This window comes from Galeopterus variegatus, unplaced genomic scaffold (assembly GCF_000696425.1).
Source record: "Galeopterus variegatus unplaced genomic scaffold, G_variegatus-3.0.2 Scaffold521, whole genome shotgun sequence".
Classification (NCBI taxonomy): Eukaryota; Metazoa; Chordata; class Mammalia; order Dermoptera; family Cynocephalidae; genus Galeopterus; species Galeopterus variegatus.
In genome coordinates this window covers 95,317-114,592 of record NW_007726632.1, presented here as the reverse complement: position 1 = coordinate 114,592, position 19,276 = coordinate 95,317, and the positions used below count along the sequence as shown (strand labels likewise).

Below are 19,276 nucleotides of genomic sequence, written 5' to 3'. Positions count from 1 at the left end.
TATACCCCCAAAAATGGAAATCATCACGTCAAAGGGGAACCTGCACTCCCATGTTTACCACAGCTCTATTTACAATAGCCAAGATATGGTACCAACCTAAATGTCCATCAACGAATGGGTGGATAAAGAAAATGTGGTATATATACACAACAGCATACTACTCAGCCATAAAAAAGAATGAAATTCTACCATTTGCAGCAACATGGATGAACTTGGAGAAAATTACGTTTAAGTGAAATAAGCCAGGCACAGAAAGAGAAATACCACGTCCTCACTCATAAGTGGAAGCTAAAAAAATAAAGAAAGGAACAACAAACACAATAATATCTTGAACTTTCAAGAACAAAACTGTGATTATTAGAGGGAGTAAAGGGGAAGAGGGAAGAGGGTTAGGGAGAAATTGGTTAAGACACAAAGAATGAGCACATTTTGTAATGATGAATATACCAACTATCCTGATTCAATCATCACATATTGTACACAAATACTGACAGTCAACTTTGTACCCCACTAATATGTATAATCAATTATGTTTCAATAAAAAATAAATAAATTTTTAAAACAGCAACTCTGAAAAAAAAAAGCAAAAGATTTGATGATGATAAACTTGAAAACCTAGACCAAATGGACAATTTCACAGACAAAAAACAGGTTAACAAAATTGACTCAAGAAGAAATAGAAGAAGAAATAGAAGGCCTGAATCAACCTATACCCATTAAAAATATTGAATTGGCAAAAATGTATTCATTCATGCATACAGACATGTATGTGCATGCACACATAGGCCCAAAATGAGTTTTACCAAACCCTATCCTAAACAAATCGTTCCAACAAATAGAAAAAAAGGGGAACACACCCCAAATTGTTTCATGAGGCTAGAACACCTTGATAATAAAATCAGAAATAGCCAGTCCTGTGGATTGATTGAATGGTGTTCCCAAAGTTCATATATTAGAAGCTTAATTCCTGCTGTAACTGTTGAGGGTACAAAATCCTGTTATGGTAACTGAAAGGTGGGGCCTTGAAGAGGTGATAAGATTGTAGGACCATGCTGTTGTGAACGGATTAAAAATGGTGGTCCTGGGCATGGTTCTGAGGGCTTTAAAAGGAGAGTGCCTGAGGAACTATCTCTCTCTCTGCTCTGTCATGTTCTGCGATGTGAGACACCAGGTCACTGTCACCACCACCAAGGCCTTCACCAGCTGTGTTCCCTAGACTTTGGACTTCACAGCCTCTGAAACTGTAAGTAATAAATTTTGTTTTCTTATAAATTACCCAGTTCCAGGTATTTTGTTATAAGCAACAAAAACAGACTAATACAGATGGTAAATATTTGTCAATCTCAGTTATGGACATAGATGCAAAAGTTTGAAATAAAATATTAGCAAACTAAATCCTACAGTACCTAAAAATAATGTACCATAACGTATAGTGTTTATCCCAGGAATTTCAAGATGTGTAACATCAGAAAATATATTAATGTTATTTGCCACATTAAAAGATTAAGGGGAAAAAACCCATGCAATCATCTCAAAAGATGCAAAAAGAAAAGCATTCTGTAATACAGCATTTGGGAGAAAATCACTTAACAAACTAGGATTAGAAGGAAACTCTACCTAAAACCTTCACCAAAAATTAGAAGCATTCTATTTCAATTCAGGAACAAGAAACAGAGGTCTTCTATCACAATTTTTTTCCTTAGAAGTACTAAAGGAAATTCCAGCCAATGTAATAATATAAGAAAGTTAATCTTAAAACTTCAATGCTGAAAATGGAGTAATAACATCGTCCTTATTTGCAGATTACATGATTTTTCTGCATAGTAAATCTAAACAAATCTACAAATTACTAGAATAAGAACATTTGGCATGGCAACTGAATATATAAGATCAGTAATAAAAACCAATAGTATTCCTATTCACCAGTAACAATCAGTTAGAAATGCCATAATAATTTGCAATAGCAAATATGCAATGGCAACAAAAAATTATAAGGTACTCGGAAATATATCTAACAAAGGTTGTACTACATTTTGAAGAGAATATTGTGAAAAATTTTTGAAGGGCATAATTTAGGACTAAAAAAAAGTGATGTGTGCGTATATATCCTATGTTCATGGACTGAAAGGTTCAGTATTACAAAGATACTAATTCTACCCAAGTTAATCTATAAAATAACATGTAATTCCAGTCAAAATCCCTAGAATTTTTGGCAGACTTTGAGAAACTAATCCTAAAAATAGTATGAAAGAGTAAGGACTAAGAACTTCCAGGACAAAATTAAACAATACAAGGGTACTTCAAAAATGTCGTGGAAAATTGGAATTAAAAGATATATGAAGTGTTACAGCTCTTTTTGAATTATCTAGCAGGTTCTCCAGTCTTTACCAGAAGAACCCCCCCTCCTAAGAAAATAAAGAAAAAAGAATGATAATATGAATCCTTCCATTAACTTTTTGAAGACCCCTCATATATAGGAAGGACTCTCCCTACCAATATTAACTCTTAGTATGGGGCCGGCCCGGTGGCGCACTGCTACAGTGCGCCACTTGGGAGCGTGGCGGCGCTCCCGCCGAGGGTTCGGATCCCACATACAGACCGGTTCCCGCTCACTGGCTGAGCAAGGTGCGGGCGCAACGCTAAGGGTTGCGATCCCGTTGCCGGTCCCGGTCCAGTATGGGCGCGACACTGAGGGTTGCGATCCGTTGCCGGTCACGAAAAAAGACAAAAAGGAAAAAAAAAACAAAAAAAACTCTTAGTATACAACTATGGTAATGAAAACAGTGTGGCAACCCTATGAAACTAGAAAAAGTGCAAATTAAACCCAAAAAAAACCAAAGAAAGGAAATAAAGATCAGAGAAGAAATCAATGAAATAGAAAAAAAGAGGCAGTGAGAAATCAATGAAACCAAAATCTAGTTCTTTGAGAAAATAAACAAAATTTATAAACCTCTAGCCAGGGCAATCAGAAAAAATAATAATAATAATAAAGAAAATACAAATAACCAATATCAAGAATGATAGAAGTTATAAAACTACAGATTTTAGAAATATTGAAAAGATAAGACAGGGCCGACCCGTGGCACACTCGGGAGAGTGCGGCGCTGGGAGCGCAGCGATGCTCCCGCCCCGGGTTCGGATCCTATATAGGAATGGCCGGTGTGCTCACTGGCTGAGCGTGGTGTGGGCGACACCACACCAAGGGTTGGGATCCCCTTACCGGTCACGAAAAAAAAAAAAAGAAAGAAAAAGATAACACAATATGAACAAACTTAACCTTACGCCAACAAATCCAATAATTTAGATGAAATGAGAAAAGCTACCAAAGGTCATTCAAGAAGAAACAGCCTGAATAAGCCTTTTTCTGTTGTAGTTAAAATTTTTCTCACAAAGAAAATTCCAGGCCCAGATGGTTTCACTGGTAAATTCTACCAAATATTTAAGCAAGAAATAATACCAATTCTACACAAACTCTTCCAAAGAACTGAAGAGGAAGGAATTCTTTTTTTTTTAAAAGATGACCGGTAAGGGGATCTTAACCCTTGACTTGGTGTTGTCAGCACCACGCTCAGCCAGTGAGCAAACCGGCCATCCCTATATGGGATCCGAACCCGTGGCCTTGGTGTTATCAGCACTGCACTCTCCCGAGTGAGCCACAGGCCGGCCCCAAGGAAGGAATTCTTCACAAATCATTCTATGAGGCCAATATTAATCAGATAATACCAAAACAAGGCAAAGACATTACGAGAAAAAAAAATACTAGAGACCAATCCCCCCACAGGCATAAATTCAGTAATACTTAATAAAATTTTAGAAATCAAATCCTTTTTTAAAAATTTTATATAAAATATAAAAAGGATACTACATCAGGACCAAGTAGAGTTTATCCAAGATGTAAGGTTGGTTTAACATTTGAAAATCAATCAATTAAATTGACTATATTAACAGACCAAAAAAAAAAAACACCATATGATCCTATCAATAGATGCAGAAAAAACATTTGATAAAATCCTACATCCACTTCTGATTTAAACACTCAGCAAGCTAGGACAAAGAGCATTTACAAGAAACCTACAGCTAACATCATACTTAATGATGAAAGACTGAATTTTCTCCCCCTAAGACCAGGAACAAGGCAAAGATATCCACTATCACACCGCTATTTAATTATACTAGAGGTTCTAGTCAGTGTAGTAGGGCAAGAAATAAGAAAAAAAAGGTATCCAGTCTATGGCCATACTACACTGAACATGCCTTAACTCATCTGATCTTAGAAGCTAAGCAGGTTCAGGCCTGGTTAGTACTTGTTTGGAAGAAATGAAAGGTACCCAGATTAGAAGGAAAAAAGTAAAAATGTCTTTATTCTCAGAAGACATTCCTATGGAATCTACAAAAAAAGCTACTAGACTTAACATAATTGAGTTTAACAAGGTTGCATGCTATAAGATCAATATGCAAAAACCAATTTCATTTCTATAAAAAGGCAACAAACAATTAAAAATTGAAATTTTGAAATATACCATTTGCAGAAACATCAAACCTATGAACTACTTAGGGATAAATCTGGTGAAAGATGGGCAAAACGTGTGCACTAAAAACTACAAAAAAATTCTTAGAAATATTAAAGAAAACCTAAAGAAATGGAAATAGACCAAGTTCTCGGGTTGAATGAGCCAATATTACTTAAGATGACGATGCTCCCCAAATTGATTCATAGATTCAACACAATCCCCATGAAAATCCTAACAAGAAACTGACAAGCTAATTCTAAAATTTGTATGGAAATGCAAAGGATCCAGAATATGACTTTGAAAATGGAGAACAAAACTGGAGGATTTACTCTAAATGATTTCAAGATTTATTATAAAGCTGCAATAATCAAGATAGAATAGTACTGGTGCTATGGATCAATGGAAGAGAGAAGAGAATCCAGAAACAGACCCTCACATACATGGTCAATTTAGAAAATATCTAAATGTTCTCCAATACAAGAGTCGCTAAATAAATCAAGGTCTTTATAAAAACTGTGGTACATCTATGAGTATATATGGAAAAGTATGCAGCTGATAAAAGAATGAGGTAGACCTATACACAATGACACAGAAAACAGTGTACATATAGCACTTACGGTTAAAAAAAACAATCCGTTAGCGGGGTGGGTGTATGTGTTTTAAAAGGTCTGGAAGAAATTTATCAATTAATAGTAATTACCCTTGAAAAGGGGAATAGTGTAAAAGGTGACATGTGTACATTTTAATTGCCTATGTTCTTTTAAAAAGTGAAAAATTATTCACACTCACCTTATAGGACAAGGGAGTGTTAGTCACCACTAGCAGGTATGTGAAGGCAACTGGCACAAAACCAGGCACACAGCTGGCCTACAACCAATGACAGTTTCCTACCTTCTAACAGGGAGGATATTAAAAACATAAACCGCTATCCTATAAACTTTTCCTACAAACACAACCATGAGTCCTCAGCACCCGAAATACACTATAAAATACACTAAAAAGATGTCCTGAAACTGGAGAAGGCCCAACAAATGGCAGCTAAAAAGATCAAGAGAACAAGGAGCCTGCCATGTGAGGAAAAGCTAAAAGAATCACAATTCTTCAGCTGAAAAGACGATTGTAGTTATTTTAAAGTATGGGTAATACATTAAATGCTATAGGCAAGAACAGGATGATTACACCTTGTACACAAAATCGCACAATACCAGCATTAGAAGGGACTCCCCTAAGACACCTGGGGACTAGTTTGGGACAAACAAAGGGAAATCACATTCTAAGGTAGGAAGTAAATTTATGGCCCTCACTTCAGGGAAACAATTTGAAGATAGCTCTGTGCGTGGGATGAGGATGAGGAACTGTGCAAAAGCAGAACAGAGCAGATGCACAGAATAAACAGTGTCACCATGACAGGGAGACGATGCAGTCCTCAAGAGAAGGGGGCAGATGGCAGCAGTAAACGTAACTTCTTTTAGTGTCCCCACCCTACCTACTCTGTTTCCTCACTGTACACCTCTGTTTTCCTGAAATAACATAAGTGAGTCACTGCTCCTTGCAATCCAAAGAACTCTAAGTAGAACTGAAAATATGAATGAACGTACGAATATGAACTTTTCATGAACAGGTTACACAAATTCAGGGATGGCAAAGCTATAGGTTGCCAAGAGAGACAGAAACTTTTTGCCAGGTCTATGTGACCTCACTACAAACCTCTTTAGTGCCAGTATCCATTTTGAACATGCTAAGGAGGTACAATTGTCACTTTCAATATCAGCCTACAATGACACCTCCTCAAGACATCCAAAACAGATGCTGGTGCTAGAGGGCCTGATCCAGGGCAGCAGCTCCTATGGCCCTAGACATAAGTGCAGAACTCCATCATAGGGATCATCAAGTCGGCCTATGCTCAGGCCCAAAACATCAGATGGCCTATCAGAGGAATGGCACAGTGCTGTCCTTGACTGTTCCTCACAGGTTTGGAAAAGATGGCCAGTTAAAACTGACCTCCAGTGCCAGGTTCCCTCTGCCTCTGATGGGCCAAATCAGTGACCTGCACCCTATGCTGACTTACCATGGTTTCCACTCCGCAGGCAGTGGGGCCACGATGCCCTCCCGCGCCAGCCACATCAGTTCTGGCTCCTTGATGGGATCAATACCAATCTCTCTAGCAAATTCAAGAATCTCTGCAAGGAGAGGCAGGAGGGTAGGAAGGTAAGAGAGATGAGGGTGGGTGAACAGAAAGAAGAAAAAAAACCACAATCTTTTTTCTACTTTGCCTTTACCTTCCAAATTTTCTTCAGTAAGAAAGTATTATTTCTCTAAATATAAACAATAAACATATATAATTGTCTCCTTACATCACAATTTATAAATCGTATACCTGAATCAAGGCATGCTGTCACCATACTCCAAGAACATAATCTGAAGCCAAATATAACAAAGGCCAAAAAATAAAACCAAGACTTCATGTGGCAGGGCACTCAGGAAGAACTCCAGCATCCACAGCCCAAACCATCCAGGATAAGGTCAGCCTTACCAGAGGACATAAGCTCTCCCAAGGTTTGCAAAAACTCGGTCCAAAAGCGTTTATCACTCAATCAACAAGCATATGCTGAACATCTACAGACAACTAAGCTCCTTGAGGATCTTACAAACACACAAATAGAGTACAACCCCCATAACACATGCTGTAATGGTGACATGTCCCATGTGCCATGGGAGCGGAGGGAAAGCAGTGACTGACTCTGCCTTGGGGCAAGGAGATAGCTGAGCTGAGAAAGTGGATTATACTCAGGGGCCTTCTTCCCCACCTATTGAACCCTCTCTTCCACGAAGGGAGTTGTTTCTTTTTCAATTTTTGCTATATATATTATGGACACTAATACTTTTGTTATACTCTTTTGGAATCAAGCATTGAGAATATCTCTCTTGCTGGAGATCTGGAGGAATAGGGGAGATATATGCATTGAGTTAAGAGCTATCTCACCTAGAGGAAAAAAGATTGATGAGATGACCATTTGAACACATAAATATCCCAAGGGCATAAATGCTTGAGCTGATAATAGCCCAGGCCAGAAAGGCATCACCAGTATGAGTCATCTCAGTGGAGAATCCGGAGACTGACATACCTGGACACTAGGAAAGAAAAAACACTTTTTCAAAGTGTTTTTGAAGCTGGAACCTGGCTGGCCAGGGACTCATTTATTCATTGATTTCACAAATATTTTTTGAGTGCTTCCTATGTACCAGTAATTATGTGCCACCCATGAGAGAGAAATGGCCGCTGCCCTTATGGTGCTTACATTCTAGAAGAGACAGGTAGCAAAGAAGTAAACGGGCAAAGCGTATACTAAGCTCTTTGAGAACTGCTTCTGAGATGCCAGCATGTACTGAAGTCTTTTCTGTCACCAAATTTGTACACCTGAACACATATGTAGACATTGTTTTCTGTAAATAACCTATTTTTTTCTTCCATTCTCTGCAGTTTGTTTAAAGAACAAAGGCTAAAGTCAAATCTGGTCTTAACCTAGAAATACTTCTGCCTTACTTAGACATACTCCTTATGCTTTTTATAAGAAAAGAGTGTTGCAGGCCGGCCCGGTGGTGCACTCAGTAGAGTGCGGCACTTGGGAGCGCAGCAGCGCTCCCGCCGAGGGTTCGGATCCCATATAGAGACCGGTCCGCTCACTGGTTGAGCACGGTGCGGGCGCGACACTGAGGGTTGCGATCCCGTTACCGGTCACGAAAAAAGACAAAAAGGAAAAAAAGAAAAGAAAAGAAAAGAGTGTTGACTCTAAATGCAGCTTTAAGAATTGTTTTTCAATTTAATATAGTTATTTGAATTTCCAATGTCAAAGAAAAAAAAAGTAGTAAACGGGCAAATATACAAAGAATTAACGCTTCAGATGAATGCAATGGAGGAAGTAAATGAAGTATGATGTAAAGAATGTCAAGGTGGAGGGGCACTCCTTTAAAAAGGATGGTTGAGGGCCAAGCCCATGGTGCACTCGGGAGAGTGCGGCGCTGGGAGCACAGCAGCGCTCCCGCGTCGGGTTCGGATCCTATATAGGGATGGCCAGTGCGCTCACTGGCTGAGCGCAGTGCAGCCGGTCTCAAAAAGGACAAAAAAAAATAAAAATAAAAATAAAAAGGATGGTTAAGGAAATTCTCTCAGCAATGATGACACTTAACTGAAACCTGCAGGAGACAAAGGAGCCAAGCAGGCAGAGCCCTGAGGAAGGAGCATTCAGGCAAAAGAAGAACAGGTGCAAAGGACCTGTGGCAAGAAGCTTGGCCCACCTAGGGACTGTCAGAAAGCCAACAAGATTAGCAAAGTGAGCCTGGCCAGGTGGGCAAGGTCAGGTCACACAGAGCCCTGCCACTGCACCCAGGGCGTTATGTTGAGTATACAGAAGGGTATTAAAAGCAAAGCCCTGGGGCCGGCCCGTGGCTCACTCGGGAGAGTGCGGTGCTGATAACACCAAGGCCCCGGGTTCGGATCCCATATAGGGATGGCCAGTTAGCTCACTGGGTGAGCGTGGTGCTGACAACACCAAGTCAAGGGTTAAGATCCCCTTACCGGTCATCTTTTAAAAAAATAAATAAATAAATAAAAAGCAAAGCCCTGATATCATCTGCTCTACACTCTGAGAAGATCACTCTGGCTACTGTGTGGAACACAGACTGGACAAGGGCAAAAGTATAAGCAGCGAGGCTAATTAGGAAGCTACTGAGATAGCCTAGGAAGACAAGACGGTGGCTTGAGGTCAGAATGTCTGAACTTGGACTGAGCAAAAGAGAGTTTTTATAAACATCCTTAGAAAAAACTTAGGCTCCATTTACAATAGGAACCAAAAGAGATAACATATTTAAGAAATAAACTAAGCAAGAAATGTGCAAGAACTACATGAAGAAAACTTTGTCAATATGGAAGAGCACAAAAAAAGAGAGAAAAGGAAAAGAAATACAGTGGTCTTGAATAGGAAGACTTTACTTCATAAAGACGTCAGTCCTCCCTAATTTAAATATTTTACACAATTTTCCACAAATATCAATAGTTCTCCCATACACAGCCCTCCCCAGAACTTGATACGGTGATTCTAAAATTCACAGGGAGGGACCGGCCTGTGGCTCACTTGGGAGACTGTGGTGCTGATAACACCAAGGCCACAGGTTCAGATCCCTATATAGGGATGGCTGGTTAGTTCACTTGGGAGAGCGTGGTGCTGACAACACCAAATCAAGGGTTAAGATCCCCTTATCGGGGCCGGCCCGTGGCTCACTCGGGAGAGTGTGGTGCTGATAACACCAAGGCCACGGGTTTGGATCCTACATAGGAATGGCCGGTTCACTCACTGGCTGAGCGTGGTGCTGACAGCATCAAGCCAAGGGTTGAGATCCCCTTAACGGTCATCTTTTAAAAAAATAAATAAATAAAATAAAATTCATAGGGAGATAAAACAAACAAGATAGCCAAGAAAACATTGAAAAAATAAGAGCAACCAGGGCATTTTAGCTCTGCTAGTTATTAGAATTTATGATGAAGCCTCAGTAATTAAGAGTACAGTAGTGACGTGTGAATAGACAGTACAATGGAAGAAAAGAGAAAGTGGACCTGAACACACACAGGCAGCATCCAAATCACTGGGAAGAGATGAGCTATCCCATTAATGGCGTGGAAACAAAACTAGAAGAAAACATGAAAGAAGTATTTTATCCTTGGAGCGGGGAAGGCTTTTCTAACTATGATACATAATACGGAAGCCATATGAGAATGGATGGATAGATTTAACATAAAAATAGAAAACTTAAACATGGCAAACAAACATTACACTATAAGCAAAGTCCAGGGTTTTAGGTGGGATACATGGATTCTTGGGGGTGCAAGAATCCTTACCGCCACTCTCTAACAGGTCCACATACCACCTGAATTATAAGAAAAATTTGTGTGCATATCTATAACTCATCAGAATTTCAAAGAAATTTTCACTCCAAAAGATAGCATAGTGCTTCAAAGTGCAGGCCCTGGGGTTAGAATAGCTAGGTGCGGATCCTAGCTGCACCACTTAATAGAATTGCATAACCTTTTGTTTCCCTCATCTATAAAATGAGGACAATAATAGTACCTAATTCACGGCATCGCTCTGAGGGTTGAAAAGGGAAAGTTCTTAAAACAAGACTGGCACATAGTAGCACTCGATAAATTATGTTACTGTTGTTACTAATAATGTTATTAATAATATTGTTAAAAGAAACAATGTTTTGGTTTGTTCTTAAGAAATTGGGTTTGCCCTGAAACACACTGTATTTCATATCTCCTACTACATTTTCATTTAAAACTAATCATTGGGGGCCGGCCCGGTGGCGCACTGGATAGTGCGCCGCTTGGGAAGCGTGGCGGCGCTCCCGCCCGAGGGTTCGGATCCCACATACAGACCGGTTCCCGCTCACTGGCTGAGCGAGGCGCGGGAGCAACGCCGAGGGTTGCGATCCCGTTGCCGGTCCCCGGTCCGGTACGGGGGCAACACTGAGGGTTGCGATCTGTTGCCGGACACGGAAAAAGACAAAAAAATAAATAAATAAATAAAACTAATCATTGATCTAACCCAGGGTCAGCAAACTTTTTCTGTAAAGGGCCAAATAGGATATATTGTAGGCTTTGTGGGTGATAAGGTCTTTATCACGACTATTCAACACTGCTGTTGCAGTAGGAAGAGAGCCATAGACAATGCAGAAACAAATAACCATGGCTGTTTTCCAATAAAACTTACTTTACAAAAGCAGGCAGTGGGCCAAGTTAGGCTCATGGGCTACAGTTTGCCAACCCTTGGTCTAACTCAAATATAGATCATATTTGAGCAATCCTGTGCATGTACCATACTTTGCATTAGAGGAACAAACGTAAATCAGACATAACTCCTGCCCTCAAAGAACTATTACAATATACTACAGGCCTCTTACCTTGCTCGCTGGGAATGTAGGTCTCATCATAATCTTCCTCCAGAACCACCTGGTCTCCTATGCGGAGGGGTCGTCCAGCCATGATTGGTCTGGGCTCGAACACCTAGACCCCAAAGTCCCCCACCCAAAGAGAAAAATCAGTGACCCAGCTTAGAAGGGGAAAAGTTAAAGCTGGGTCATGGAACATCTGGGTCAGACCAGACCCTGCAAGCCAACTTGGCCGGTGACTCTACAGGCACCGGGGATAGTGGAGGTTGGGACCAATAGCTCAGAACTCAAACATTACAGATTCTGTACTTGGGAAAGTTCCATGAGACACATCTCCCAAAGGCTTGCTGAACACGTGGTGAACCACAAAAGACCTTCAAGCCTGGCTCTCTCAAAAGTTTGACTTCATATTCCCCCTGCAACAGGAGGAAGAATTAACCATCCAAGACCTCCAGCTAGAAAACCCTAGTGACACCAAAATAACCAGCAGCACACAGACCTCCCTTATACAAGCACATCTCAGTGCATAGTGACACTTTATCAACCCATATCCATATGTTTATCCCTACTGACATCCAACAATGTCCCCAGGGTGCTTATAATCCAGTGGAGGGAGCAGACACAACTTCCAAAGTAATAGAGGGCAGAAGGGAAAAACCTCCTGCTCCAGGAGTACTAAGATAGGAGGAACAAATTCTCCCTGAAGGGATGAAGGCTGACCAGAATTCTGATGGTGGAAAAAGGCATTCTACACGGAGGGAGCATCAGCTACAGACAAGGTGTTCTGGGGTGCAGGATAACAGCCTGCACAGCAGGCACTGGGCTGGAAAGCCAGCTCAGGGGCCGGTCAGAGAGAGCCTTATAGACAATGCTAAAGAGCCTCCACTCTGCCCTGTGGCAAAGGGGAGCCACTGAGAGCTTTGGTGAAAGAAAGTAACACAGGACATCCTCTTTTTAGGATGAGAACTCCGCACTGGCATGGCTGGATTGGAGAAATGAAAGACTGGTGTCAGGAAAAACGCTTGAGGAGGTGGCTATCCAGGTGAAAGATGATGAGGGCTTAAACCAGGGCAGAGGCAGAAGGAATGGAGAAAAAAGGACAGATAAAAGGGACACAGCAATGTTAGGCTTAAAAGGAACAGGATGTGGGGATAAAGTGGAAAGGAGTTGCAATGCAATAGATTGTGTCCCTCCAAAACTCATATATTGAAACCAAAACCAGCAGTGTGATTGTAGCTGGAGATAGGGTCCTTAGGAGGAGGTAATTAAGGTTAAATTAGGTCATAAGTGTGGGGTCCTGACCTGACAGGATCAGTGTCTGTATAAGAGGACAAGAGACCAGAGTTCTGGTCTCTCTTCCATGTGAAGACATAGCAAGAAGGTGGCCATCTGTAAGCCAAGAACCAAGAATGAACCTTGATCTGGGAATTCTAGCCTCCAGAATTTCTGTTGCATTTTGTTATGGCAGCCCTACAAGTTCAACTCAAATTCAAGGTTTCTAGCTCCAGGGGCAAGGTGGCGCTAAATTCTTCTACTGACAAGCTGGTACAGTTCTAAAATTGATCCTCCCTTCCTACCCACAGTCCCACCACCACCTCAGGACCCCCAGGGTCCACCAACTCTCCCCTGTGGCAGCTCCCACACTGAAGCCTGGTGAAGCAGAGACAAGCTGCCCTGTAAAATGGCTGCTGTGAACAGTTCCACTCAGAGTCCCCCTCCCCGCCAACTAAGGAGGTGTCAGCCACACCAGGTGTGACCAACAGGAGTCTGGAGCAGCAGGTCCTGGCCTATCCTCCCCATTGCTTCAGAAGCTGTCAGTTTCACATGGAGCGGCAAGATGAAATGGCACTCTTCAAGCAGAAAGACCCTGCCATCAAGAAGGAGGTCAGGACCTGGCCAGGAATGAGTGTATAGGAAATGACTGGATCTGATGAATATGAGTCTATGAATCTAGGCCAATATCCCTAGAGAGACACCCCTGACAAGCAACAAAGGATCTGTCAAGGACAATTACCACGGCCCTCTCTGTACCATGACAACTGAGAACTGGGCAAGGGAGGTGTCCTGCCTTAGGACTCACAAGGCATCATTCCCTTTGTCAGCCCACTGGACCCCAAAGGAGCATGATTCTGCCTCCTCTCACTCCCACTACACACCTCCAAACAGGAAGAAAAGACCAAAGGAAAAGGAATCTTCTCTGCAGTAAATAAGATGAAGTGGGAATCTGCTCCCAACCCTAAGTAGAACCCATAACATCCTACAGACCTAATGCTCACGTCCCTACACACACAGTCTGAGACGAGCAGGGCCTGACCACCACCGACTCTAAAAAGCAGAGCAGAAAAGGACCAGAAACTAGGGTGGCAGATGTGGCCCACTGCCTGGCGGCTTAAGGAATCACCTGAATCTCTAATCCTCTTAGTTAGGGAGAGGAGGAGAAGAGAAAAGGAAAGGATCCATGGGCAAGGATCCATCAACAGTGGCCTGAACATCAGTGTGAACAAGCATGTATCAAGCATGTGCTCTACACAGGGCATTCTATTAATTATCTCAGAAAATCTGAGAAATTCTGCATTTGAGAAATGTTACCTATCTCCAGATACACTCCATCTCCAGAAAGAATGGGACAGGTACAATCTCTGCCCTCAATGCAAAACGCCTAATTAGCTATATATATATGTTTAACTATTTAAAGGTCAAAAATAACCTGAAAAATCTGAATTTATGCATCATCCAAACTTCAAACAAATCTGCCAGAAAAAATTAAAATAGGGATGGGCTGAATTCTGCCTTCTTTCCTTGCTTTACCTGGCTTCAGAAAAGATGTGGGCAAGGACAGGATCAAAAAGACAAGAAGTCGCAGGAAAGAGGAATGTAGGAGAAGAACTCATATTTATTTAATGGCTACTAGAGATCCTTTACTCAATGAGAAATATTTATTGAGCACCTACCAAGTTTATTTGTAGGCACTAGAGACGCAATGGTGATTAAAAACAGATTCAGTTGCTACTCTCCTGCTGGTAGTCTAGTGAGAGAGGGAGACAAACCCATCAACAGTCACATATAAAAGGATAATTATAGGGCTGGCCCGTGACTCACTTGGGAGACTGTGGTGCTGATAACACCAAAGCCAAGGGTTCAGATCCCTATATAGGGATGGCCGGTTAGCTCACTTGGGAGAACGTAGTGCTGACAACACCAAGTCAAGGGTTAAGATCCCCTTACCGATCATCTTTTTTTTTTTTCCTTTTTGTCTTTTTTCGTGACCGGCAACGGATCGCAACCCTCAGTGTCGCGCCCGTACCGGACCGGGACCGGCAACGGGATCGCAACCCTCGGTGTTGCGCCCACACCTTGCTCAGCCAGTGAGCGGCCGGTCTGTATGTGGGATCCGACCCCTCGGCGGGAGCACCGCCACGCTCTCAAGCGGCGCACTGTAGCAGTGCACCACTGAGCCGGCCCTACCGGTCATCTTTTAAAAAAATAAAATTAAAATAAAAAGATAATTATAAATGAGGTAAGAGCACTGAAGGAAATGTGTCTGATTTAGATAATGCCTACACTGAGAACTGAAGGATGAGTGGCTATTCACTAGACAGAGAGAAGAAAAACATGTTCTAACAGAAGCAGCAGCATGTGCAAAGGCCCTTCAACAGGAAATGACACTAAACAAGACAAAGCATAGTTGGAGATGATGCTGAGGAAGCTGCCAGAAGCCAAGCCATGCCAAGGACCAGGCCTTTTCATCCACACTTGTCACTGTTTCCCAATCCTTCAATATCATGGCTAACCTCCTATGAGCACTGTCAGCACAGCCAGAGTTCTGCACACCTGCACACTAAGAGAGCATGCATATACACTCCCACACACAATTAGGGTTCCCTGCATATTTTCTTCTTCCACCCTGTTCCAACAATTATAAAGAATTATAAAGAATGTTCACCACTGAAAAGATTTACTGGAGAAGGCATCGGGGAGAAGGTGGATGACATTAGAGTTGATTATATAGTGGTAATGAGCACAGGTTTTAGAATATTCCTGGCTGTGAATCCCAGCTCTGCCCCTCACTAGCTGGGCAAGTTGCCTGTTTTCTCATCTATAAAATGGGGATAATAACAAGGGGATGATAACAACGTCTATCTCAAAGTGTTGTGAGGATCAAATGATTCAATACATGTAAAGTGCTTAGAACATAGTAAGATCTCCAATAAATGTTAGATGTTACTATTATAACTACTCACATACTTAAAGGGCTTATTCTACATTGCTCTAGAGGGCAGATCCAGCACCAGGGAATGTAAGTTAAGGCTATTCAGACATTCAATAACCACTTAATGAACACCTACCATGAGTCAGGCACTGTGCTATGTGTTAAGGCTACAAACCTGATTACACATAGCCCTGAACTTGAGCTCAGCCTAGCTGGGAAGCCAAAGATGTAAAGACATGACTACATAATGTATTGAGCGCATTAAGGGAAGTAACAGAAAATATAACAGGATACAAAGGTAAGGGCAACTACTCTTACTTTGGAAAATCAGGGAAAGCATCACAGAGTACTGGACCACTGAGATGATTCTTGAAGGATAAATAGGAGCTCACCAGGATAAGAGGAGTAAGAGGATTTAAGCCAGAAGGAATAGCACGCACAAAGGCAAAGAGGCAGGAAGGAGTCCAGTGAGTGCATAGAATTGATTATGACAATAAAAGCTTAATGTCACTGAACACCTTGTATGTTCCAGGAACTGTACTTAAAGGCTTTATATATATATCATCTCACTTCATCCTCTCAGTTGGATAGAGATTATTATTCCCATTTTTCAAATAAGGAAACTGAGGCTTAGCAAGGTTTAAAAAAAAAAAAAAAAAAAACCTGCCCAAGGTTTGACAGCTAGTAAATGGCACAGCAGAATATGCATGCATGCACATCTATCTAACTCCAAAGCCTAGCTCTTAGCCACTCTGACACGACCAGAGTGCAAGGGACATTGGGAGGAGTGGCAGGAGACAGATCTAGAATGGAAGGCAAGAGCATACTATAAAGGGCTTGGAAGGACAGAGGCTGTATCCTGTACATGATGAGGGGCCATCACAGGATTTCGCAAAGGAGACCAGCATAATCAGATTTGTAGCTTAGGACAATGATTCTGACAGCTGAGTAAGCACTAATTAGAGGAGGGCAAGAACAGATGCAGAGAGACCACTTCGGAAGTTCTCTTGAAAGCACAAGCAAGAAATTATGAACTAACTCAGTGGCTGTGAGAATGGGAAGGACCAGATTCTGAGGGAATCAAGGGGCAGAATAACAGGATTTGATGTACACAGCAAGTGATGGAGAGGCAGGAGGGAAATCAGAGCACTTAAGCCAGTACATTGTGATTATCTGTTCACTTCTAGGCCTTGCCTGATAGGCTGCCCCACCTAGCATACTGCCTAGAAAAGAGGACATGCCCAGCCAATGTTTGCTGCACATATTAGATGAATGAATTCGGGGTGTAGACTTGGCTGACTGAGTGAATGGTGGTGAGGTCCTTCACTGAGATAGGAAATACAAGCGGAGGAACAGATCTGGGGGACCTGGAAAGACGAGAAGATCAGTAAGCAGGTCTGAGATCAGGAAAAAGGTCTGGCTGAAGAGTAGTCTGGGGAGTCAGCGCTGAATATGGTGATTGAAACTCTGGCTGAAATCACCCAGAGATGGGAGTGTGAGCAGCAGAAAGGTGGGGCCTGCAAAGGCTGCGTTAGGAGAAGCTGGAGAGAGGGAGTCGTGGAAGCCACGTGAGGAGAGCGGTTCCAGATGAAGAGGTGGATTTTTTAATCAACGCAAGAAAAAATAAAAAGCTTTCCAACTTCTCCAGCTGGTTAAAAGATGGCACACGGTTGGGCAAGTCCGGATTCGGAGGCAGGGGGAGCTTCCCACAGAAGAGGTTCAGAGGGCCGGGTCTCACTCGCTGTGAACGGGATTAGTAAACGAGCGCCCAGAGAGCTCACACACCGTGCCCGGCGCCCCTCTCACTCACCCGGCCAGACCCCCAGCCCAGGCCCCCCGCCGCCCGCTCCGGAATTCCCAACAGAGGCACCCTCGGCCGGCCGCCCGTTTCACTTCTTAGCTCGGTTCCCGCCCACACTCGCGCACATCCCGCTCGTTGGCACACGCCCCCGCAACCCTCCTTTCCCCGCCACCCAACCCCCTCCTCAAGGAGGTCCTCACCTATCCCCCGCTCCGGGAGGCTCTGGGCGATGGCTCCGGGCTCTGTGCAGCTACCCCAGCACCACCCCGGCTCCCCGCTTCCAGGGACGCCGGGGTGTTGCCCTGCAGCGCCCAACAACCACTTCCGGAAAAGGTACCAACCTAGCAACTGAGAGTCCCGCCTCTACCGGGAGCCTATGGGTCGCTGAGTGGGAGCTCTGGCGTCGGATTGGTTCGATGTACCGTCGGATCACGCAGGCACGCTTCCCGTTGCACGACGGGAGATATAGTTCAAAATAGCTGATGGGGGGTCTGCAAGGGGTTCAAAGAGAGCCCTAAATCTAAATACGGGGAGAATTTCTTCTAGGGCAGGGAAAGACAGTTCATAGTATTTATACTAACATTAATTATCTAAGACAACTTATTGATCATCATCTTTTAAGTGTTGATTAAAACCAGGTGAATCGGGCCGGCCCGTGGCTCACTCGGGAGAGTGCGGTGCTGATAACACCAAGGCCCCGGGTTCGGATCCCATATAGGGATGGCCGGTTGGCTCGCTGCCTGAGCATGGTACTGACAACACCAAGCCAAGGGTTAAGATCCCCTTACCGGTCATCTTTAAAAAAAAAAAAAAAAAAAAAAAAACCAGGTGAATCAATAATCAACCTTTAATAAACAAAAGTAATGGGAATGTAAGGTAATGGGTTCCCCTTCCTCCCTCAAAAAACTAGCTCTCCTGTGCTCTGATTAAATCAATGAGCACCTGACCAGGAGTCAAGAGACCTAGTTTCTATTATTAATCTTTTTCACCAAAGCATAGGGCTCAGTTTGCCTGTCTGCAGGATGGGGATAATACTGTCTGTCATAAGTATTCCAAAGAGTTTGTTGAAGAAGAAAAAAGGTGGCACAATGTGTAGCCCCTCCGCACACCCTGTCTGGCAGAAGGGTTGCTACTAGTATAATTCCAAAAAGCTTTAGTTTTGTTTACACAGAGGACAAATATTACTTTCTCTCATATGTCACCAAACTCATACGGTTAAGAGGGGCAAACACAGCTATGGCCATGACATTACATCAAAACTAGGGAACAGAAAAGTAGCGATGTTGCTAGCCGAAGAGGAGAATGGTGAGACCAAGCACCTGGAGCAGCTCCTGATAGGTTCTAAAGATGTTCCTGGCTCATACTAACTACTAAGACTAGTTCCAACGCCACTCAGAGCCTGATCCCAGAATGAAGAACTAGATTGTTGTCCCAGTAGATCCCAAGCCAGATATTCAGAATGTATTCCTCATGTTTAACTTCAAATACTTCTGCATCAGTTCTGCCTGCACTACCTTCATTCTAACTGCAGATGAAAAGTCATTGCTCCCCCTTTCTCTCCACACTCCTTAAAAGTCTCACTGAGGGGCCAGAGAGACCAAACTAGGGAGGAACTCTAAGAGTCACCAGCTTTTCCACCACAGAACTGCACAAAACAAAGATTCAAAAACTATTTGTAGGGCCAGCCCGTGGCTCACTCGGGAGAGTGTGGTGCTGATAACACCAAGGTCACGGGTTCGGATCCCTATATAGAGATGGCCAGTTAGCTCACTGGGTGAGCACGGTGCTGACAACACCAAGTCAAGGGTT

General features: G+C 42.8%; 1 protein-coding gene across 10 annotated transcripts in view; it reads right to left on the bottom strand.

Annotated features, from left to right (window-relative positions):
* Positions 1–17,714, bottom strand: part of CEP164 (centrosomal protein 164kDa) — a 73,379-nt gene extending 55,665 nt beyond the window's left edge. For 7 of the 10 annotated variants that reach the window (XM_008569620.1, XM_008569627.1, XM_008569626.1 and 4 more), the window contains exons 1-3: positions 17,668–17,714; positions 11,469–11,571; positions 6,580–6,691 (exon numbers count right to left, since the gene is read on the bottom strand). In XM_008569620.1, the coding sequence (XP_008567842.1) occupies positions 6,580–6,691; positions 11,469–11,550 (194 nt within the window). In that variant the 5' untranslated portion in view covers positions 11,551–11,571; positions 17,668–17,714. Of the gene's footprint in view, positions 1–6,579; positions 6,692–11,468; positions 11,572–14,407; positions 14,477–17,667 lie in introns of those variants that run through there. The other 3 variants (XM_008569621.1, XM_008569628.1, XM_008569629.1) reach the window with 3 other exon arrangements.
* Between the last annotated feature and the right edge of the window lie 1,562 nt (positions 17,715–19,276).